Source organism: Scyliorhinus torazame, chromosome 9 (assembly GCF_047496885.1).
Source record: "Scyliorhinus torazame isolate Kashiwa2021f chromosome 9, sScyTor2.1, whole genome shotgun sequence".
In the NCBI taxonomy this organism is placed as follows: Eukaryota; Metazoa; Chordata; class Chondrichthyes; order Carcharhiniformes; family Scyliorhinidae; genus Scyliorhinus; species Scyliorhinus torazame.
Window position 1 is genome coordinate 3,164,185 of NC_092715.1, and position 25,264 is coordinate 3,189,448.

At 61.1% G+C, this 25,264-nt stretch overlaps 1 protein-coding gene across 1 annotated transcript in view; it reads right to left on the reverse strand.

The window, feature by feature from the left end:
- LOC140429048 (receptor-type tyrosine-protein phosphatase kappa-like) overlaps nucleotides 1-25,264 on the reverse strand; it is a 330,643-nt gene that overhangs the window by 150,934 nt on the left and 154,445 nt on the right. Inside the window, exon 8 of the mRNA XM_072515580.1 lies at nucleotides 6,252-6,387. Coding sequence (XP_072371681.1) covers nucleotides 6,252-6,387 — 136 coding nt within the window. The remainder of the gene's footprint in view (nucleotides 1-6,251; nucleotides 6,388-25,264) is intronic.

Sequence of the window (25,264 nt, forward strand, 5' to 3'; positions counted from 1 at the left end):
GTGGGTGTCGCTGGGCCAGTGTTTATTATGGGATGTGGGTGTCGCTGGGCCAGTGTTGATTATGGGATGTGGGTGTCGCTGGGCCAGCGTTTATTATGGGATGTGGGTGTCGCTGGGCCAGCGTTTATTATGGGATGTGGGTGTCGCTGGGCCAGTGTTTATTATGGGATGTGGGTGTCGCTGGGCCAGTGTTTATTATGGGATGTGGGTGTCGCTGGGCCAGCGTTTATTATGGGATGTGGGCGTCGCTGGGCCAGCGTTCATTATGGGATGTGGGCGTCACTGGGCCAGTGTTTATTATGGGATGTGGGCGTCGCTGGGCCAGTGTTTATTATGGGATGTGGGTGTCGCTGGGCCAGCGTTTATTATGGGATGTGGGTGTCGCTGGGCCAGCGTTTATTATGGGATGTGGGTGTCGCTGGGCCAGTGGTTATTATGGGATGTGGGTGTCGCTGGGCCAGTGTTTATTATGGGATGTGGGTGTCGCTGGGCCAGCGTTTATTATGGGATGTGGGTGTCGCTGGGCCAGTGTTTATTATGGGATGTGGGCTTCGCTGGGCCAGTGTTTATTATGGGATGTGGGTGTCGCTGGGCCAGTGTTTATTATGGGATGTGGACGTCGCTGGGCCAGCGTTTATTATGGGATGTGGGCGTCGCTGGGCCAGTGTTTATTATGGAATGTGGGTGTCGCTGGGCCAGCGTTTATTATGGGATGTGGGCGTCGCTGGGCCAGCGTTTATTATGGGATGTGGGCGTCGCTGGGCCAGTGTTTATTATGGGATGTGGGTGTCGCTGGGCCAGCGTTTATTATGGGATGTGGGTGTCGCTGGGCCAGTGTTTATTATGGGATGTGGGTGTCGCTGGGCCAGCGTTTATTATGGGATGTGGGCGTCGCTGGGCCAGTGTTTATTATGGGATGTGGGTGTCGCTGGGCCAGTGTTTATTATGGGATGTGGGCGTCGCTGGACCAGTGTTTATTATGGGATGTGGGTGTCGCTGGGCCAGCGTTTATTATGGGATGTGGGTGTCGCTGGGCCAGTGTTTATTATGGGATGTGGGTGTCGCTGGGCCAGTGTTTATTATGGGATGTGGGTGTCGCTGGGCCAGCGTTTATTATGGGATGTGGGCGTCGCTGGGCCAGTGTTTATTATGGGATGTGGGTGTCGCTGGGCCAGTGTTTATTATGGGATGTGGGTGTCGCTGGGCCAGTGTTTATTATGGGATGTGGGTGTCGCTGGGCCAGCGTTTATTATGGGATGTGGGCGTTGCTGGGCCAGCGTTTATTATGGGATGTTAGTGTCGCTGGGCCAGTGTTTATTATGGGATGTGGGCGGCGCTGGGCCAGCGTTTATTATGGGATGTGGGTGTCGCTGGGCCAGTGTTTATTATGGGATGTGAGTGTCGCTGGGCCAGTGTCTATTATGGGATGTGGGTGTCGCTGGGCCAGTGTTTATTATGGGATGTGGGTGTCGCTGGGCCAGTGTTTATTATGGGATGTGGGTGTCGCTGGGCCAGCGTTTATTATGGGATGTGGGCGTCGCTGGGCCAGCGTTTATTATGGGATGTGGGTGTCGCTGGGCCAGTGTTTATTATGGGATGTGGGCGTCGCTGGGCCAGTGTTTATTATGGGATGTGGGCGTCGCTGGGCCAGTGTTTATTATGGGATGTGGGTGTCGCTGGGCCAGCGTTTATTATGGGATGTGGGTGTCGCTGGGCCAGCGTTTATTATGGGATGTGGGTGTCGCTGGGCCAGTGTTTATTATGGGATGTGGGCGTCGCTGGGCCAGTGTTTATTATGGGGTGTGGGTGTCGCTGGGCCAGCGTTTATTATGGGATGTGGGCGTCGCTGGGCCAGCGTTTATTATGGGATGTGGGTGTCGCTGGGCCAGCGTTTATTATGGGATGTGGGCGTTGCTGGGCCAGCGTTTATTATGGGATGTTAGTGTCGCTGGGCCAGTGTTTATTATGGGATGTGGGCGGCGCTGGGCCAGCGTTTATTATGGGATGTGGGTGTCGCTGGGCCAGTGTTTATTATGGGATGTGAGTGTCGCTGGGCCAGTGTCTATTATGGGATGTGGGTGTCGCTGGGCCAGTGTTTATTATGGGATGTGGGTGTCGCTGGGCCAGTGTTTATAATGGGATGTGGGTGTCGCTGGGCCAGCGTTTATTATTGGATGTGGGTGTCGCTGGGCCAGCGTTTATTATGGGATGTGGGTGTCGCTGGGCCAGTGTTTATTATGGGATGTGGGTGTCGCTGGGCCAGCGTTTATTATGGGATGTGGGTGTTGCTGGGCCAGCGTTTATTATGGGATGTGGGCGTCGCTGGGCCAGCGTTTATTATGGGATGTGGGTGTCGCTGGGCCAGTGTTTATTATGGGATGTGGGCGTCGCTGGGCCAGTGTTTATTATGGGATGTGGGTGTCGCTGGGCCAGCGTTTATTATGGGTTGTGGGTGTCGCTGGGCCAGCGTTTATTATGGGATGTGGGTGTCGCTGGGCCAGTGTTTATTATGGGATGTGGACGTCGCTGGGCCAGCGTTTATTATTGCCCATCCCTAATTACCCCGGAGGGCATTTCAGAGTCAACCACGTTGCTGTGGGTCTGGAGTCACGTGTAGACCAGACCAGGTAAGGACGGCAGATTTCCTTCCCTAAAGGACATTATTGAACCAGATGAGCTTTTACAACAATCGGCAATGGTTTCATGGTCATCGTTAGTCTTTTAATTCCAGGCTAAAACCTTGGGCGAAATTCTCCCCCAACGGCGCGATGTCCGCCGACTGGCGCCAAAAACGGCGCTAATCAGACGGGCATCGCGCCGGCCCAAAGGTGCGGAATGCTCCGCATCTTTGGCGGCCTAGCCCCTCAATGTCGGGGCTAGGCCGACGTCGGAGGGATTTCCGCCCCGCCAGCTGGCGTTTGTTGCCCCGCCAGCTGGCGCGGAAATGCGGCGCATGCGCGGGAGCGTCAGCGGCCGCTGTCAGTTTCCCGGCACATGCGCGGGAGCGTCAGCGGCCGCTGTCAGTTTCCCGCGCATGCGCAGTGGGGGGAGTCTCTTCCGCCTCCGCCATGGTGGAGGCCGTGGCGGAGGCGGAAGGGAAAGAGTGCCCCCATGGCACAGGCCCGCCCGTGGATCGGTGGGCCCCGATCGCGGGCCAGGCCACCGTGGGAGCACCCCCCGGGGTCCGATCGCCCCGTGCCCCCACCAGGACCCCGGAGCCCGCCCACGCCGCCTGGTCCCGCTGGTAGATACCAGGTTTGATTTACGTCGGCGGGACAGGCAATTTCTGGGCGGGACTTCGGCCCATCCGGGCCGGAGAATCCAGCGGGGGGTCCCGCCAACCGGCGCGGCCCGATTCCCGCCCCCGCCCAATCTCCGGTACCGGAGACTTCGGCGGGGGCGGGGGCGGGATTCACGGCGGCCAACGGCCATTCTCCGACCCGGCGGGGGGCCGGAGAATGACGCCCCTTGAATATATTCAAGAGCTGGTTGGATATAGCACTTGGGGAGTGATGCGTCCATCAATTGATGCGACCATCAATTCACACGAGACAGAGAGTTGAAGTGAACAGTGGCTTTAATCGACTAGAACAGTGCCTGCCTGGGACTGCTCTGCTAGTGAGAGCCGCCTACAGGGCAGCTGCTCTTTATACCTCCCCTCAAGGGGGCGGAGCCAGGGGCACCAACATGATACATTCAGAGTAATACAGTACAATGGTCCTTAGGTGGAGCCCACATGGGCACAGCGTGATACAGTGTAATACAGCGGTGAAGGGTTAGTACAATACGTTCACCACAGGGAGAATGGGATCAAAGGCTATGGGGAGAAAGCAGGATTAGGCTATTGAGTTGGATGATCCGCCATGATGGTGATGAATGGGGAGCAGGCTTGAAGGGCCGAATGGCCTCCTCCTGCTCCTATCTTCTATGTATCTCTGTTTGTACTTTTATTGGATTCAAATTTCACCATTTGCCCTGGTGGGATTCAAACCCGGGTCCCCAGAGCGTTATTCTGGCTCTCTGGATTACTAGCCCAGTGACAATACCAGGAACCCCACCAGCTGGAGGCTCCCCTCCAAGTCACTCGCACCCTGACTGGGAAATATATCGGCCGTTCCTTCACTGTCGCTGGGGCAACATCCTGGAACTCCCTCCCTAACAGCACAGTGGGTGTACCTACACCTCAGCGGTTCTAGAAGGCAGCTCACCCCCACCACCTTCTGAAGGGCAACTAGGATGGGCAATAAATGCTGGGCTAACCAGACTCCACACAGACCCAAGCTGGGAATAGAACTTGGGACCTTGGCGTTGTGAAGCAACAGTGCTAACCATTGTGTGACTTCCACCCAAGGAAGTGGCCCGAGAAATAATAGGTCAATTGGGGGCCCTTTTCTGAAATTCTTTGGACTCTGGAATGGTCCCTACAGATTGGAGGGTAGCGAATGTAACCCCACTATTCAAAAAGGGAGGTAGAGAGAAAACTGGGAACTATAGACCAGTGAGCCTAACGTTGGTAGTAGGGAAGTTGCTGGAGTCCATTATCACGGATTTCATAGCACAGCATACAGTGGTGTAATCAGACAAAGTCAGCATGGATTAACGAAAGGAAAACCATGCCTGAAAAATCTACGAGAATTCTTTGAAGATGTAACTAGTAGAGTTGACCCGGGAATATCAATGGATGTGGTTCGTTTAGACTTTCAGAAGACTTTTGAAAAGGTCTCACAAAGCAGATTAAAATGTAAAGTTAAAGCACATGGGATTCTGGGTAATGTCTTGCGATGGATAGAAAGCTGGTTAGCAGACAGGAAGCAAAAAGTTGGAATAAATGTATCTTTTTCTGATTGGCAGGCAGGAATTAGTGGGGTAACGCAGGGATCTGTGCTCGGACCCCAACACTTCACATCCTATATTAATGATTTGGACGATGGAACTAAATATATTATCTCCAAATTTGCAGATGATACAAAGTTGGGTGGGAGGGTGAGCTGTGAGGAGGATGCAGAGATGCTTCAGTGGGATTTGGACAGGCTGAGTGAGTGGGCACACGCATGGCAGAGGCAGTATAATGTGGATAAATGTGAGGTTACTGCTTCGGTGGCAAAAACAGGAAGGCAGATTATTATTTGAGCGGGTGTAAATTGAGAGAGGCGGATACTCAGCGAGACCTTGGTGTCCTCGTGCATCAGTCGCTGAAAGTAAGCGGCAGGTACAGCAGGCAGTAAAGAAGGCAAATGGTATGTTGGCCTTCACAGCGAGAGGATTTGAGTATAGGAATAGAGATGTTTTACTGCATTTGTACAGGGTGTTGGTGAGGCCCCACCTGGAGTGTTGTGGGCAGTTTTGGTGACCTTCTCTGAGGAAGGATGTTCTTGCTTTGGAGGGAGAGCAGTGAAGGTTTACCAGGCTGATTCCTGAGATGGCAGGACTGTCATATGAGGAGAGACTAACGGTTAGGATTATATTCACTGGAGTTTAGAAGAGTGAGAGGGTGGGCAGCACGGTGGCACAGTGGTTAGCACAGCTGCCTCACGGCGCCGAGGTCCCAGTTTCGATCCCAGCCCTGGGTAACTGTCCGTGTGTAGTTTGCACATTCTCCCCGTGCCTGCGTGGGTTTCACCCCCACAACACAAAGATGTGCAGGGTAGGTGGATTGGCCACACTAAATTGCCCCTTAATTGGAAAAAATGAATTGGGCACACTAAACTTAAAAAAAAGAAGAGTGAGAGGGGATCTCATAGAAACTTACAAGATTCTACCAGGATTGGACTGGGTAGATTCAGAAAGAATGTTCCCGATGGCGGGGAGTCCAGAACTAGGGATCATAGTTTGAGGATAAGGGGTAAACCATTTAGGACTGAGGGGAGGAGAGATTTCTTCACCCAGAGAGCGGGGAATCTGTGGAATTCACTCCCACAGAAAGTAGTTGAGGCCAAAACGCTGCGTAATTTCAAGAAGGAATTAGATACAGCTCTGGGGGCGAAAGTGGTTAAGGGTATGGGGGGGAGGCGGGATTAGGGTGTTGAACTTGCTGATCAGCCAGGATAATGAATGGGGAGCAGGCTCGAAGGGCCGAATGGCCTCCTGCTTCTATTTTCTATGTTTCTTTTACTCCAAACAGCAGAGAGATTTCCACCCCAATGATTCTCATTTTTTAAAATTGGGTGGAGGCGTTGCCTTGGGTCTCTGGTTTGCCAGTCCGATGACATTATCGCTACACCAGCCTCTGTCCTGGAGTCTGGCTCTCTCACCTGGGTCTGCACCATGTTTGAACGTTTGTTCCTCATACTTTCCACACACTGGAACACATCCACCTTCCCTTCGTCCTCGGCCATCTTCAGCAGGTAATCGATTGCGATGAACGTTCCGGTCCGACCCACTCCAGCACTGTCAACACATTCATCATCAGAGTGAGTCACGCCCAGGAACAGCAACACCTCCCCATTAACCAGGTCCTGGAGATTCCAAACTGCAGCCCCCATCACCTGCCCATCACAGCCAGAGGGAAATACCCCCACTCCTCCCCTCCGACACCCAGAGACCCCCCAACTCCCAGAGACCCCACCCCCAACATCCAGAGACCCCAACTCCCAGACTCCCCAACTCACTGAGACCCCACCCCCAACTCCCAGAGACCCAACTCCCAGAGACCCAACTCCCAGAGACCCATCACGTACCAGAGACCCCCAACTCCCAGAGACCCCCAACTCCCAGAGACCCCCAACTCCCAGAGACCCCCAACTCCCAGAGACCCCCAACTCCCAGAGACCCTCAACTCCGAGACCCCCCAACTCCTAGAGACCCCCCAACTCCTAGAGACCCCCCAACTCCCAGAGACCCCCCACTACTCAGAGACCCCTCAACAACCAGAGACCCTCCAACACCCAAAGACCCCCCAACACCCAGAGACCGCCCAACACGCAGAGACCGCCCAACACGCAGAGACCGCCCAACACGCAGAGACCGCCCAACACGCAGAGACCGCCCAATACCCAGAGACCGCCCAATACCCAGAGACCCCCCAATACCCAGAGACCCCCCAATACCCAGAGACCCCCCAATACCCAGAGACCCCCCAATACCCAGAGACCCCCCAATACCCAGAGACCCCCCAATACCCAGAGACCCCCCAATACCCAGAGACCCCCCAATACCCAGAGACCCCCCAATACCCAGAGACCCCCCAATACCCAGAGACCCCCCAATACCCAGAGACCCCCCAATACCCAGAGACCCCCCAATACCCAGAGACCCCCCAATACCCAGAGACCCCCCAATACCCAGAGACCCCCCAATACCCAGAGACCCCCCAATACCCAGAGACCCCCCAATACCCAGAGACCCCCCAATACCCAGAGACCCCCCAATACCCAGAGACCCCCCAATACCCAGAGACCCCCCAATACCCAGAGACCCCCCAATACCCAGAGACCCCCCAATACCCAGAGACCCCCCAATACCCAGAGACCCCCCAATACCCAGAGACCCCCCAATACCCAGAGACCCCCCAATACCCAGAGACCCCCCAATACCCAGAGACCCCCCAATACCCAGAGACCCCCCAATACCCAGAGACCCCCCAATACCCAGAGACCCCCCAATACCCAGAGACCCCCCAATACCCAGAGACCCCCCAATACCCAGAGACCCCCCAATACCCAGAGACCCCCCAATACCCAGAGACCCCCCAATACCCAGAGACCCCCCAATACCCAGAGACCCCCCAATACCCAGAGACCCCCCAATACCCAGAGACCCCCCAATACGCAGAGACCCCCCAACACCCAGAGACCCCCCAACAGCCAGAGACCCCCAACAACCAAGGATCCCCCAACACCCAGAGAACCCCCAACACCCAGAGAACCCCCAACACCCAGAGAACCCCCAACACCCAGAGAACCCCCAACACCCAGAGAACCCCCAACACCCAGAGACCCCCCAACACCCAGAGACCCCCCAACACCCAGAGACCCCCCAACACCCAGAGACCCCCCAACACCCAGAGACCCCCCAACACCCAGAGACCCCCCAACACCCAGAGACCCCCCAACACCCAGAGACCCCCCAACACCCAGAGACCCCCCAACACCCAGAGACCCCCCAACACCCAGAGACCCCCCAACACCCAGAGACCCCCAACACCCAGAGACCCCCAACACCCAGAGACCCCCAACACCCAGAGACCCCCAACACCCAGAGACCCCCAACACCCAGAGACCCCCAACACCCAGAGACCCCCCAACACCCAGAGACCCCCCAACACCCAGAGACCCCCCAACACCCAGAGACCCCCCAACACCCAGAGACCCCCCACACCCAGAGACCCCCCACACCCAGAGACCCCCCACACCCAGAGACCCCCCACACCCAGAGACCCCCCACACCCAGAGACCCCAACACCCAGAGACCCCAACACCCAGAGACCCCAACACCCAGAGACCCCAACACCCAGAGACCCCAACACCCAGAGACCCCAACACCCAGAGACCCCCAACACCCAGAGACCCCCAACACCCAGAGACCCCCAACACCCAGAGACCCCCAACACCCAGAGACCCCCAACACCCAGAGACCCCCAACACCCAGAGACCCCCAACACCCAGAGACCCCCAACACCCAGAGACCCCCAACACCCAGAGACCCCCAACACCCAGAGACCCCCAACACCCAGAGACCCCCAACACCCAGAGACCCCCAACACCCAGAGACCCCCAACACCCAGAGACCCCCAACACCCAGAGACCCCCAACACCCAGAGACCCCCAACACCCAGAGACCCCCAACACCCAGAGACCCCCAACACCCAGAGACCCCCAACACCCAGAGACCCCCAACACCCAGAGACCCCCAACACCCAGAGACCCCCAACACCCAGAGACCCCCAACACCCAGAGACCCCCAACACCCAGAGACCCCCAACACCCAGAGACCCCCAACACCCAGAGACCCCCAACACCCAGAGACCCCCAACACCCAGAGACCCCCAACACCCAGAGACCCCCCACTCCCAGAGACCCCCAACACCCAGAGACCCCCAACACCCAGAGACCCCCAACACCCAGAGACCCCCCACACCCAGAGACCCCCCACACCCAGAGACCCCCCACACCCAGAGACCCCCCACACCCAGAGACCCCCCACACCCAGAGACCCCCCAACTCCCAGAGACCCCTCCCTCCCAGAGACCCCTCCCTCCCAGAGACCCCCCACTCCCAGAGACCCCCCACTCCCAGAGAACCCCCCACTCCCAGAGATGCACCACTCCCAGAGACCCCACCACTCCCAGAGACCCCACCACTCCCAGAGACCCCACCACTCCCAGAGAACCCCCACTCCCAGAGACCCGCCCACTACCAGAGACCCGCCCACTACCAGAGACCCGCCCACTACCAGAGACCCACCCACTCCCTGAGACCCCCACTCCCTGAGACCCCCACTCCCAGAGACCCTACCACTCCCAGAGACCCCCCAACTCCCAGAGACCCTCCAACTCCCAGAGACCCCCCCAACTCCCAGAGACCCCCCAACTCCCAGAGACCCCCCAACTCCCAGAGACCCCCCCAACTCCCAGAGACCCCCCCAACTCCCAGAGACCCCCCCAACTCCCAGAGACCCCCCCAACTCCCAGAGACCCCCCAACTCCCAGAGAACATGCCCCAACTCCCAGAGAACATGCCCCAACTCCCAGAGACCCCCCCCAACTCCCAGAGACCCCCCCAACTCCCAGAGACCCCCCAAATCCCAGAGAAACCCAAACTCCCAGAGATACGCCCCCAACTCCCAGAGACCCCCGCAACTCCCAGAGACCCCCCCAACTCCAAGGGACCCCCCAACTCCCAGAGACACCCCAATTCCCAGAGACCCCAGTCCAACCCCCAGACTCCCCCCAACTCCCAGAGACGCCCCAACTCCCAGAGACACCCCAACTCCAAGAGACCCCAACTCCTAGAGACCCCCCTAAATGACAGAGACACCCGAACTCCCAGAGACCTCACCCCCAACTCCCAGAGACCCCCGAACTCCCAGAGACCCCACCCCCAACTCCCAGAGACACCAACTCATAGACTCCCCAACTCCCTGAGACCCCACCCCCAAAACCCAGAGAGCCCAACCCCCAGAGACCGCACCCCCAACTCCATGAGACCCCAACTCCCAGACTCCCCAACTCCCAGAGACCCATCCCCCAACTCCCAGACACCCACCAACTCTCGGAGACCCCCAACTCCCAGAGACCCCCCACACCCAGAAACCCCCCATTCCCAGAGAACCCCCCACTCCCAGAGACCCCCCCACTCCCAGAGAACCCCCCACTCCCAGAGAACCCCCCACTCCCAGAGAACCCCCCACTCCCAGAGAACCCCCCACTCCCAGAGAACCCCCCACTCCCAGAGACCCCTCACTCCCAGAGACCCCTCACTCCCAGAGACCCCCACTCCCAGAGACCCCCCCACTCCCAGAGGCACCCCAACTCCCAGAGACCTCCCAACTCCCAGAGGCACCCCAACTCCCAGAGGCACCCCAACTCCCAGAGACCCCCCAAATCCCAGAGACCCCCCCAAATCCCAGAGACCCCCCAACTCCCAGAGACCCCCCCAACTCCCAGAGACCCCCCAACTCCCAGAGACCCCCCAACTCCCAGAGACCTCCCAACTCCCAGAGACCTCCCAACTCCCAGAGACCTCCCAACTCCCAGAGACCCCCCAAATCCCAGAGACCACCCCAACTCCCAGAGACCCCAATTCCCAGTGACCCAACTCCCAGAGACCACACCCCAACACTCAGACTCCCCCCAACTCCCAGAGATGCCCCCGACTCCCAGACTCCCCAGCTCCCTGAGAACCTGTCCCAACTCCGAGAGACCCCCCAACTCCCAGAGACCCCCCAACTCCCAGAGACCCCCCAACTCCCAGAGACCCCCCAAATCCCAGAGAACGTGCCCCAACTCCCAGAGACACCCCCAACACCCAGAGCCCCCCCAACTCCCAGAGACCCTCCCAACTCCCAGAGACCTCAATCCAACCCCCAGACTCCACCTCCAACTCCCAGAGACCCCCCAACTCCCAGAGAACCCCCCAACTCCCAGAGACCCCCCAACTCCCAGAGACCTCAATCCAACCCCCAGACCCCCCCCCAACTCCCAGAGATACCCCAACTCCGAGAGACCCCCCTAACTGAGAGAGACCCCTAAACTCCCAGAGACCATAACCCCAACTCACAGAGACCCCCGAACTCCCAGAGACCCCACCCCCAACTCCCAGAGACGCCTCAACAACCAGAGACTCTCCAACACCCAGGGACCCCCCCAACACCCAGAGACCCCCCCAACACCCAGGGACCCCCCCAACACCCAGGGACCCCCCCAACACCCAGAGACCCTCCAACATCCAGAGACACCCCAACTCCCAGAGACCCCCCAACTCCAAGAGACCCCAATTCCCAGTGTCCCCAACTCCAGAGACCACACCCCAACCCTCAGACTCCCCCCAACTCCCAGAGATGCCCCCGACTCCCACACTCCTCAGCTCCCAGAGAACCTGCCCCAACTCCGAGAGACCCCCCAACTCCCAGAGACCCCCTACTCCCAGAGACCCCCCAACTCCCAGAGACCCCCAAAACTCCCAGAGACCCCCAAATCCCAGAGACCCCCCAAATCCCAGAGAACATGCCCCAACTCCCAGAGACCCCCCAACTCCCAGAGACCCCCAACTCCAAGAGACACCCCCAACACCAAGAGACCCCCCAACTTCCAGAGCCCCCCCAACTCCCAGAGACCCCCAACTCCCAGACACCCCCCAACTCCCAGAGACCTCCCCAACTCCCAGAGACCCCCTCAACACCCAGAGACCTCAATCCAACCCCCAGACTCCACCCCCAACTCCCAGAGACCCCCAAACTCCCAGTGACCCCACCCCCAACACCCAGAGACGCCAACTCCCAGACTACCCAACTCCCAGAGACCCCACCCCTAATTCCCAGAGACCCCCCAACTCCCAGAGACCACCCTAACTGACAGAGACCCCCAAACTCCCAGAGACCCCACCCCCAACTCCCAGAGACCCAACCCCAACTCCCAGAGACACCAACTCCCAGAGACCACACCCCAACTCCCAGAGACCCCAACTCCCAGACACCCCCCAACTCCCAGAGACACCCAACACCCAGAGACGCCTTAACAACCAGAGAGCCCCCAACACACAGAGACCCCCCAACACACAGAGACCCCCCAACTCCGAGAAACCCCCCAATCCCAGAGACCCCCCAACTCCCAGAGACCCCCACAACTCCCAGCGACCCCCCAAATCCCTGAGAACCCCCAACTCGCAGAGAGCCCTCAACTACCAGAGACCCCCCAAATCCCAGAGAACATGCCACAACTCCCAGAGAGCCCCCAACTCCCAGAGACCCCCCAACTCCCAGAGACCCCCCAACTCCCAGAGACCCCCCAACTCCCAGAGACCCCCCAACTCCCAGAGACCCCCCAACTCCCAGAGACCCCCCAACTCCCAGAGACCCCCCAACTCCCAGAGACCCCCCAACTCCCAGAGACCCCCCAACACCCAGAGACCCCCCAACACCCAGAGACCCCCCAACACCCAGAGACCCCCCAACACCCAGAGACCCCCCCAACACCCAGAGACCCCCCCAACTCCCAGAGACCCCCCCAACTCCCAGAGACCCCCCCAACTCCCAGAGACCCCCCAACTCCCAGAGACATCCCAACTCCCAGAGACAACCCAACTCCCAGAGACCCCAACTCCCAGAGACCCCCCTAACTGACAGAGACCCCCGAACTCCCAGAGACCCCACCCCCAACTCCCAGAGACCCCCAAAATCCCAGAGACCCCACCCCAACTCCCAAAGACCCCCAACTCCCAGAGACCCCCAACTCCCAGAGACCCCACTAACTGACAGAGACCCCCGAATTCCCAGAGACCCCACCCCCAACTCCCAGAGACCCCACCCCCAACTCCCAGAGACCCCACCCCCAACTCCCAGAGACCCCCAAACTCCCAGAGACCCCAATCCAGCCCCAGACTCCCCTCAACTCCCAGAGACACCCCAACTCCCAGAGACAACCCAACTCCCAGAGACCCCACTCCCAGAGACCCCCCTAACTCCCAGAGACCCCCGAACTCCCAGAGACCCCACCCCCAACTCCCAGAGACCCCAAAACTCCCAGAGACCCCACCCCAACTCCCAAAGACCCCCAACTCCCAGAGACCCCCCAGCTCCCAGAGACCCCCCAACTCCCAGAGACCCCCCAACTCCCAGAGACCCCCCCTAAGTGACAGGGACCCCCGAACTCCCAGAGACCCCACCCCCAACTCCCAGAGACCCCACCCCCAACTCCCAGAGACCCCAACTCCCAGAGATCCCACCCCAACTCCCAGAGACCCCAACTGCCAGACTCCCCAAATCCCAGAGACCCCCAACTCCCAGAGACCACAAACTCCCAGAGAACCCCAAGTCCCGGGGACCCCCAACTCCCAGAGACCCCCAAACTCCCAGAGACCCCACCCCAACTCCCAAAGACCCCCAACCACCAGAGACCCCCCAGCTCCCAGAGACCCCCCAACACCCAGAGACCCCCCAACTCCCAGAGACCCCCCTAACTGACAGAGACCCCCGAACTCCCAGAGACCCCACCCCCAACTCCGAGAGACCCCAACCCCAACTCCCGGAGACCCCCAAACTCACAGAGACCCCAATCCAGCCCCAGACTCCCCTCAACTCCTAGAGACACCCCAACTCCCAGAGACAACCCAACTCCCAGAGACCCCAACTCCCAGAGACCCCCCTAACTGACAGAGACCCCCGAACTCCCAGACACCCCCCAACTCCCAGAGACCCCCTCAACACCCAGAGACCTCAATCCAACCCCAAGACTCCACCCCCAACTCCCAGAGACCCCCAAACTCCCAGAGACCCCACCCCCAACACCTAGAGACCCCAACTCCCAGACTACCCAACTCCCAGAGACGCCACCCCTAACTCCCAGAGACCCCCCAACTCCCAGAGACCTCCCTAACTGACAGAGACCCCCAAACTCCCAGAGACCCCACCCCCAACTCCCAGAGACCCAACCCCAACTCCCAGAGACACCAACTCCCAGAGACCACACCCCAACTCCCAGAGACCCCAACTCCCAGACACCCCGCAACTCCCAGAGACACCCAACACCCAGAGATGCCTTAACAACCAGAGAGCCCCCAACACACAGAGACCCCCCAACTCCGAGAAACTCCCCAACTCCCAGAGACCCCCCAACTCCCAGAGACCCCCAGAACTCCCAGCGACCCCCCAAATCCCCGAGAACCCCCAACTCGCAGAGACCCCTCAACTACCAGAGACCCCCCAAATCCCAGAGAACATGCCACAACTCCCAGAGACCCCCCAACGTCCAGAGCCCCCCCAACTCCCAGAGACCCCCCAACACCCAGAGACCACCCCAACTCCCAGAGACCCCCCCAACTCCCAGAGACCCCCCCAACTCCCAGAGACCCCCCCAACTCCCAGAGACCCCCCAACTCCCAGAGACAACCCAACTCCCAGAGACCCCACCCCCAACTCCCAGAGACCCCCAAACTCCCAGAGACCCCACCCCAACTCCCAAAGACCCCCAACTCCCAGAGACCCCCAGCTCCCAGAGACCCCCCAACTCACAGAGACCCCCCAACTCCCAGAGACCCCACTAACTGACAGAGACCCCCGAATTCCCAGAGACCCCACCCCCAACTCCCAGAGACCCCACCCCTAACTCCCAGAGACCCCCAAACTCCCAGAGACCCCAATCCAGCCCCAGACTCCCCTCAACTCCTAGAGACACCCCAACTCCCAGAGACAACCCAACTCCCAGAGACCCCAACTCCCAGAGACCCCCCTAACTGACAGAGACCCCCGAACTCCCAGACACCCCCCAACTCCCAGAGACCCCCTCAACACCCAGAGACCTCAATCCAACCCCAAGACTCCACCCCAACTCCCAGAGACCCCCAAACTCCCATAGGCCCCACCCCCAACACCTAGAGACCCCAACTCCCAGACTACCCAACTCCCAGAGACCCCACCCCTATCTCCCAGAGACCCCCCAACTCCCAGAGACCTCCCTAACTGACAGAGACCCCCAAACTCCCAGAGACCCCACCCCCAACTCCCAGAGACCCAACCCCAACTCCCAGAGACACCAACTCCCAGAGACCACACCCCAACTCCCAGAGACCCCAACTCCCAGACACCCCCCAACTCCCAGAGACACCCAACACCCAGAGATGCCTTAACAACCAGAGAGCCCCCAACACACAGAGACCCCCCAACTCCGAGAAACTCCCCAACTCCCAGAGACCCCCCAACTCCCAGAGACCCCCACAACTCCCAGCGACCCCCCAAATCCCCGAGAACCCCCAACTCGCAGAGACCCCTCAACTACCAGAGACCCCCCAAATCCCAGAGAACATGCCACAACTCCCAGAGACCCCCCAACTCCCAGAGCCCCCCCAACTCCCAGAGACCCCCCCAACTCCCAGAGACCCCCCCAACTCCCAGAGACCCCCCCAACTCCCAGAGACCCCCCCAACTCCCAGAGACCCCCCAACTCCCAGAGACCCCCCAACTCCCAGAGACCCCCCAACTCCCAGAGACCCCCCAACTCCCAGAGACCCCCCAACTCCCAGAGACCCCCCAACTCCCAGAGACACCCCAACTCCCAGAGACAACCCAACTCCCAGAGACCCCACCCCCAACTCCCAGAGACCCCCAAACTCCCAGAGACCCCACCCCAACTCCCAAAGACCCCCAACTCCCAGAGACCCCCAGCTACCAGAGACCCCCCAACTCCCAGAGACCCCCCAACTCCCAGAGACCCCACTAACTGACAGAGACCCCCGAATTCCCAGAGACCCCACCCCCAACTCCCAGAGACCCCACCCCTAACTCCCAGAGACCCCCAAACTCCCAGAGACCCCAATCCAGCCCCAGACTCCCCTCAACTCCCAGAGACACCCCAACTCCCAGAGACAACCCAACTCCCAGAGACCCCAACTCCCAGAGACCCCCCTAACTGACAGAGACCCCCAAACTCCCAGAGACCCCACCCCCAACTCCCAGAGACCCCAAAACTCCCAGAGACCCCACCCCAACTCCCAAAGACCCCCAACTCCCAGAGACCCCCCAGCTCCCAGAGACCCCCCAACTCCCAGAGACCCCCCCCTAAGTGACAGGGACCCCCGAACTCCCAGAGACCCCACCCCCAACTCCCAGAGACCCCACCCCCAACTCCCAGAGACCCCAACTCCCAGAGACCCCACCCCAACTCCCAGAGACCCCAACTGCCAGACTCCCCAAATCCCAGAGACCCCCAACTCCCAGAGACCACAAACTCCCAGAGAACCCCAAGTCCCAGGGACCCCCAACTCCCAGAGACCCCCAAACTCCCAGAGACCCCAATCCAACCCTAGACTCCCCTCAACTCCCAGAGACACCCCAGCTCCCAGAGACAACCCAACTCGCAGAGAACCCAACTCCCAGAGACCCCCCTAACTGACAGAGACCCCCGAACTCCAGAGACCCCACCCAATCTCCCAAAGACCCCCAGCTCCCAGAGACCCCCCAGCTCCCAGAGACCCCCCAACACCCAGAGACCCCCCAACTCCCAGAGACCCCCTTAACTGACGGAGACCACCGAACTCCCAGAGACCCCACCCCCAACTCCCAGAGACCCCCAAACTCCCAGAGACACCACCCCAACTCCCAAAGACCCCCAACTCCCAGACTCCCCAAATCCCAGAGACCCCCAACTCCCAGAGACACCCCAACTACCAGAGACCTCCCCGAACTGACAGGGACCCCTGACCTCCCAGAGACCCCACCCCCAACTCCCAGAGACCCCACCCCCAACTCCCAGAGTCCCCAACTCCCAGAGTCCCCAACTCCCAGAGACCACACCCAACTCCCAGACTCCCCAAATCCCAGAGACCCCCAACTCCCAGAGACCACCAACTCCCAGAGACTCCCATCTCCCAGACACCCCCCAACTCCCAGAGACACCTCAGCTCCCAGAGACCCCCAACACCCAGAGACCCCGCAACACCCAGTGACCCCCCAACACCCAGAGACCCCCCAACACCTAGAGACCTCCCCACTCCCAGAGACCCCCCACTTCCAGAGACCCCCCACTCCCAGAGACCCCCCCACTCCCAGAGACCCCCATTCCCAGAGACCCCCATTACCAGAGACCCCCCAACTCCCAGAGGCCCCCCCAACTCCCAGAGACCCCCTAACTCCCGGAGAGCCCTCCAACTCCCAGAGAGCCCCCCAACTCCCAGAGAGCCCCCCAACTCCCAGAGAGCCCCCCAACTCCCAGAGACCCCCCCCAACTCCCAGAGACCCCCCACAACTCCCAGAGACCCCCCAACTCCCAGAGACCCCCACAACTCCAAGATAGCTCCCCCAACCCCCGGAGACCCCCCCAACTCCCGGAGACCCCCCAACTCCCGGAGACCCCCCAACTCCCGGAGACCCCCCAACTCCCTGAGACCCCAATTCCCAGAGTCCCCAACTCCGAGAGACCCCCACCCCAACCCTCAGACTCCCCCCAACTCCCAGAGATGCCCCCGATTCCCAGACTCCCCAACTCCCAGAGAACCTGCTCCAACTCCCAGAGATCCCCCAACTCCCAGAGACACCCCAACTCCCAGAGACCCCCCAACTCCCAGAGACCCCTAAACTCCCAGAGACCCCCCAACTCCCAGAGACCCCCCAACTCCCAGAGACCCCCCCAACTCCCAGAGACCCCCCCAACTCCCAGAGACCCCCCCAACTCCCAGAGACCCCCCAACTCCCAGAGACACCCCCAACTCCCAGAGACCCCAATCCAACCCCCAGACTCCCCCCAACTCCCAGAGACACCCCAACTCCCAGAGACAAACCAACTCCCAGAGACTCCAACTCCCAGAACCCCCCTAACTGACAGAGACTCCCGAACTCCCAGAGACCCTACCCCCAACTCCCAGAGACCCCCAAACTCCCAGAGACCCCACCCCCAACACCCAGAGACCGCAACTCCCAGACTCCCCAACTCCCAGAGACCCCACCCCCAACTCCCAGAGACCTCCAACTCCCAGAGACCCCCCAACTCCCAGAGACCCCCCAACTCCCAGAGACCCCCACAACTCCCAGCGACCCCCCAAATCCCCGAGAACCCCCAACTCGCAGAGACCCCTCAACTACCAGAGACCCCCCAAATCCCAGAGAACATGCCACAACTCCCAGAGACCCCCCAACGTCCAGAGCCCCCCCAACTCCCAGAGTTCCCCCAACTCCCAGAGACCCCCCCAACTCCCAGAGACCCCCCCAACTCCCAGAGACCCCCCCAACTCCCAGAGACCCCCCCAACTCCCAGAGACCCCCCCAACTCCCAGAGACCCCCCAACTCCCAGAGACCCCCCAACTCCCAGAGACCCCCCAACTCCCAGAGACCCCCCAACTCCCAGAGACCCCCCAACTCCCAGAGACACCCCAACTCCCAGAGACAACCCAACTCCCAGAGACCCCACCCCCAACTCCCAGAGACCCCCAAACTCCCAGAGACCCCACCCCAACTCCCAAAGACCCCCAACTCCCAGAGACCCCCAGCTACCAGAGACCCCCCAACTCACAGAGACCCCCCAACTCCCAGAGACCCCACTAACTGACAGAGACCCCCGAATTCCCAGAGACCCCACCCCCAACTCCCAGAGACCCCACCCCTAACTCCCAGAGACCCCCAAACTCCCAGAGACCCCAATCCAGCCCCAGACTCCCCTCAACTCCCAGAGACACCCCAACTCCCAGAGACAACCCAACTCCCAGAGACCCCAACTCCCAGAGACCCCCCTAACTGACAGAGACCCCCAAACTCCCAGAGACCCCACCCCCAACTCCCAGAGACCCCAAAACTCCCAGAGACCCCACCCCAACTCCCAAAGACCCCCAACTCCCAGAGACCCCCCAGCTCCCAGAGACCCCCCAACTCCCAGAGACCCCCCCCCCTAAGTGACAGGGACCCCCGAACTCCCAGAGACCCCACCCCCAACTCCCAGAGACCCCATCCCCAACTCCCAGAGACCCCAACTCCCAGAGACCCCACCCCAACTCCCAGAGACCCCAACTGCCAGACTCCCCAAATCCCAGAGACCCCCAACTCCCAGAGACCACAAACTCCCAGAGAACCCCAAGTCCCAGGGACCCCAACTCCCAGAGACCCCTAAACTCCCAGAGACCCCAATCCAACCCTAGACTCCCCTCAACTCCCAGAGACACCCCAGCTCCCAGAGACAACCCAACTCGCAGAGAACCCAACTCCCAGAGACCCCCCTAACTGACAGAGACCCCCGAACTCCAGAGACCCCACCCAATCTCCCAAAGACCCCCAGCTCCCAGAGACCCCCCAGCTCCCAGAGACCCCCCAACACCCAGAGACCCCCCAACTCCCAGAGACCCCCTTAACTGACGGAGACCACCGAACTCCCAGAGACCCCACCCCCAACTCCCAGAGACCCCCAAACTCCCAGAGACACCACCCCAACTCCCAAAGACCCCCAACTCCCAGACTCCCCAAATCCCAGAGACCCCCAACTCCCAGAGACCCCCCAACTCCCAGAGACCTCCCCTAACTGACAGGGACCCCTGACCTCCCAGAGACCCCACCCCCAACTCCCAGAGACCCCACCCCCAACTCCCAGAGTCCCCAACTCCCAGAGACCACACCCAACTCCCAGAGACCCCAACTCCCAGACTCCCCAAATCCCAGAGACCCCCAACTCCCAGAGACCACCAACTCCCAGAGACTCCCATCTCCCAGACACCCCCCAACTCCCAGAGACACCTCAGCTCCCAGAGACCCCCAACACCCAGAGACCCCGCAACACCCAGTGACCCCCCAACACCCAGAGACCCCCCCAACACCTAGAGACCTCCCCACTCCCAGAGACCCCCCACTTCCAGAGACCCCCCACTTCCAGAGACCCCCCACTCCCAGAGACCCCCCCACTCCCAGAGACCCCCATTCCCAGAGACCCCCATTCCCAGAGACCCCCCAACTCCCAGAGGCCCCCCCAACTCCCAGAGACCCCCTAACTCCCGGAGAGCCCTCCAACTCCCAGAGAGCCCCCCAACTCCCAGAGAGCCCCCCAACTCCCAGAGAGCCCCCCAACTCCCAGAGACCCCCCCCAACTCCCAGAGACCCCCCACAACTCCCAGAGACCCCCCAACTCCCAGAGACCCCCACAACTCCAAGATAGCTCCCCCAACCCCCAGAGACCCCCCCAACTCCCGGAGACCCCCCAACTCCCGGAGACCCCCCAACTCCCGGAGACCCCCCAACTCCCGGAGACCCCCCAACTCCCGGAGACCCCCCAACTCCCGGAGACCCCCCAACTCCCTGAGACCCCAATTCCCAGAGTCCCCAACTCCGAGAGACCCCCACCCCAACCCTCAGACTCCCCCCAACTCCCAGAGATGCCCCCGATTCCCAGACTCCCCAACTCCCAGAGAACCTGCTCCAACTCCCAGAGACCCCCCAACTCCCAGAGACACCCCAACTCCCAGAGACCCCCCAACTCCCAGAGACTCCCATCTCCCAGACACCCCCCAACTCCCAGAGACACCTCAGCTCCCAGAGACCCCCAACACCCAGAGACCCCGCAACACCCAGTGACCCCCCAACACCCAGAGACCCCCCCAACACCTAGAGACCTCCCCACTCCCAGAGACCCCCCACTTCCAGAGACCCCCCACTTCCAGAGACCCCCCACTCCCAGAGACCCCCCCACTCCCAGAGACCCCCATTCCCAGAGACCCCCATTCCCAGAGACCCCCCAACTCCCAGAGGCCCCCCCAACTCCCAGAGACCCCCTAACTCCCGGAGAGCCCTCCAACTCCCAGAGAGCCCCCCAACTCCCAGAGAGCCCCCCAACTCCCAGAGAGCCCCCCAACTCCCAGAGACCCCCCCCAACTCCCAGAGACCCCCCACAACTCCCAGAGACCCCCCAACTCCCAGAGACCCCCACAACTCCAAGATAGCTCCCCCAACCCCCAGAGACCCCCCCAACTCCCGGAGACCCCCCAACTCCCGGAGACCCCCCAACTCCCGGAGACCCCCCAACTCCCGGAGACCCCCCAACTCCCGGAGACCCCCCAACTCCCTGAGACCCCAATTCCCAGAGTCCCCAACTCCGAGAGACCCCCACCCCAACCCTCAGACTCCCCCCAACTCCCAGAGATGCCCCCGATTCCCAGACTCCCCAACTCCCAGAGAACCTGCTCCAACTCCCAGAGACCCCCCAACTCCCAGAGACACCCCAACTCCCAGAGACCCCCCAACTCCCAGAGACCCCTAAACTCCCAGAGACCCCCCAACTCCCAGAGAACCCCCCAACTCCCAGAGACCCCCCCAACTCCCAGAGACCCCCCAACTCCCAGAGACACCCCCAACTCCCAGAGACCCCAATCCAACCCCCAGACTCCCCCCAACTCCCAGAGACACCCCAACTCCCAGAGACAAACCAACTCCCAGAGACTCCAACTCCCAGAACCCCCCTAACTGACAGAGACTCCCGAACTCCCAGAGACCCTACCCCCAACTCCCAGTGACCCCCAAACTCCCAGAGACCCCACCCCCAACACCCAGAGACCGCAACTCCCAGACTCCCCAACTCCCAGAGACCCCACCCCCAACTCCCAGAGACCTCCAACTCCCAGAGACCCCCCAACTCCCAGAGACCCCCCAACTCCCGGAGACCCCCTTAACTGACAGAGACCCCCAAACTCCCAGAGACACCCCCAACTCCCAGAGACCCCAATCCAACCCTCAGACTCCCCCAACTCCCAGAGACCCCACCCCCAACTCCCAGAGACCCCCAACTCCCAGAGACCCCACCCCCAACTCCCAGAGACCACAACTCCCAGACACCCCCCAACTCCCAGAGACACCCAACACCCAGAGACGCCTTAACAACCAGAGACCCCCCAACTCCGAGAGACCCCCCAACTCCGAGAGACCCCCCAACTCCGAGAGACCCCCCCAAATCACAGAGACCCCCCAACTCCCAGAGACCCCCACAACTCCCAGCGACCCCCAAATCCCAGAGGCCCCCAAACTCGCAGAAACCACTCAACTACCAGAGACCCCCCAAATCCCAGAGAACATGCCACAACTCCCAGAGACCCCCAACTCCCAGAGACCCCCCAACTCCCAGAGACCCCCCAACTCCCAGAGACCCCCCAACTCCCAGAGACCCCCCAACTCCCAGAGACACCCCCAACTCCCAGAGACGCCCCCCAACTCCCAGAGACCCCCCAACACCCAGAGACCCCCCAACACCCAGAGACCCCCCAACACCCAGAGACCCCCCAACACCCAGAGACCCCCCAACACCCAGAGACCCCCCCAACACCCAGAGACCCCCCCAACTCCCAGAGACCCCCCCAACTCCCAGAGACACCCCAACTCCCAGAGACAACCCAACTCCCAGAGACCCCAACTCCCAGAGACCCCCCTAACTGACAGAAACCCCCGAACTCCCAGAGACTCCCAAACTCCCAGAGACCCCAATCCAACCCCAGACTCCCCTCAACTCCCAGAGACACCCCAACTCCCAGAGACAACCGAAACTCCCAGAGTCCCCAACTCCCAGAGACCCCCTTAACTGACAGAGGCCCCCAAACTCCCAGAGACCCCACCCCCAACTCCCAGAGACCCCCAACTCCCAGAGACAGTACAGCTCCCAGAGACCCCCCAACTCTCAGAGACAACCCAACTCCCAGAGACTCCAACTCCCAGAACCCCCCTAACTGACAGAGACCCCCGAACTCCCAGAGACCCCACCCCCAACTCCCAGAGACTCCCAAACTCCCCGAGACCCCACCCCCAACTCCCAGAGACCCCCCAACTCCCAGAGACCCCCCAGCTCCCAGAGACCCCCCAACTCCAAGAGGCCTCACCCCAACACCCAGAGACCCCCAAACTCCCAGAGACCCCACCCACAACTCCCAGAGACCCCACCCCCAACTCCCAGAGACCCCAACTGCCAGAGACCACACCCCAACTCCCAGAGACCCCAACTCCCAAACTCCCCAAATCCCAGAGGCCCCCCAACTCCCAGAGACCCCCCAACTCCCAGAGGCCCCCCATCTCCCAGAGACCCCCCCAACTCCCAGAGACCCCCCAACTCCCAGAGACCTCAATCCAACCCCCAGACTCACCCCCAACTCCCAGAGATACTGCAACTCCCAGAGACCCCAACTCCCAGAGACCCCCCTAACTGACAGAAACCCCCGAACTCCCAGAGACCCCCAACTCCCAGAGACCCCACCCCCAACTCCCAGAGACCCCCAAACTCCCAGAGACCCCTCCAACTCCCAGAGACCCCTCCAACTCCCAGAGACCCCTCCAACTCCCAGAGAGCCCCCCAACTCCCAGAGAGCCCCCCAACTCCCAGAGAGCCCCCCAACTCCCAGAGAGCCCCCCAACTCCCAGAGACACCCCAACTCCCAGAGACAACCCAACTCCCAGAGACCCCCAATTCCCAGAGACCCCCCTAACTGACAGAGACCCCCGAACTCCCAGAGACCCCACCCCCAACTCCCAGAGACACCCAAACTCCCAGAGACCCCAACTCCCAGAGACCCCACCCCCAACTCCCAGAGACACCCAAACTCCCAGAGACCCCAACTCCCAGAGACCCCACCCCCAACTCCCAGAGACACCCAAACTCCCAGAGCCCCAACTCCCAGACTCTCCAAATCCCAGAGATCCCCAACTCCCAGAGACCACCAACTCCCAGAGACCCCCAACTCCCAGGGCCCCCAACTCCCAGACACCCCACAACTCCCAGAGACCCCCAACTCCCAGAGACCCCCCAACACCCAGAGACCCCCCAACACCCAGAGACCTCCCCACTCCCAGAGACCCCCCACTTCCAGAGAACTCCCCACTCCCAGAGACCCCCCATTCCCACAGACCCCCCCAACTCCCAGAGACCCCCCAACTCCCAGTGACCCCCCAACTCCCAGAGACCCCCCAACTCCCAGAGACCCCCCAATTCCCAGAGACCCCCAACACCCAGATATCCCCCCAACTCCCAGAGACCCCCCCAACCCCCGGAGACCCCCCCAACTCCCGGAGACCCCCCAACTCCCGGAGACCCCCCAACTCCCAGAGACCCCCCCAACGCCCGGAGACCCCCCAACTCCCAGAGACCCCCCCAACTCACAGAGACCCCAATTCCCAGAGTCCCCAACTCCCAGAGACCCCACCCCAACCCTCAGACTCCCCCCAACTCCCAGAGATGCCCCCGACTCCCAGACTCCCCAACTCCCAGAGAACCTGCTCCAACTCCCAGAGATCCCCCAACTCCCAGAGACCCCCCAACTCCCAGAGACCCCCAACTCCCAGAGGCCCCCACAACTCCCAGAGACCCCCCAACTCCCAGAGACCCCCCAACTCGCAGAGACCCCCCCAACTCGCAGAGACCCCCCCAACTCGCAGAGACCCCCCCAACTCGCATAGACCCCCACTACTCCCAGAGACACCCCCAACTCCCAGAGACACCCCCAACTCCCAGAGACCCCCGAACTCCCAGAGACCCCACCCCCAACTCCCAGAGACCCCACCCCCAACTCCCAGAGACCCCCCCCAACGCCCGGAGACCCCCCCAACTCCCAGAGACCCCCCAACTCACAGAGACCCCAATTCCCAGAGTCCCCAACTCCCAGAGACCCCACCCCAACCCTCAGATTCCCCCCAACTCCCAAGAAATCCCCGACTCCCAGACTCCCCAAGTCCCAGAGAACCTGTTCCAACTCCCAGAGATCCCCCAACTCCCAGAGACCCCCCAACTCCCAGAGACCCCCCAACTCCCAGAGACCCCCAACTCCCAGAGGCCCCCACAACTCCCAGAGACCCCAACTCCCAGAGACCCCCCCAACTCCCAGAGACCCCCCCCTACTCCCAGAGACCCCCCCAACTCCCAGAGACCCCCCCTACTCCCAGAGACCCCCCTACTCCCAGAGACACCCCCAACTCCCAGAGACACCCCGAACTCCCAGAGACCCCACCCCCAACTCCCAGAGACCCCACCCCCAACTCCCAGAGACTCCAACTCCCAACTCCCAGTGACCCCTCAACTCCCAGAGACATCCCAACTCCCAGAGACCCCCAATTCCCAGAGACCCCCCTAACTGACAGAGACCCCCGAACTCCCAGAGACCCCACCCCCAACTCCCAGAG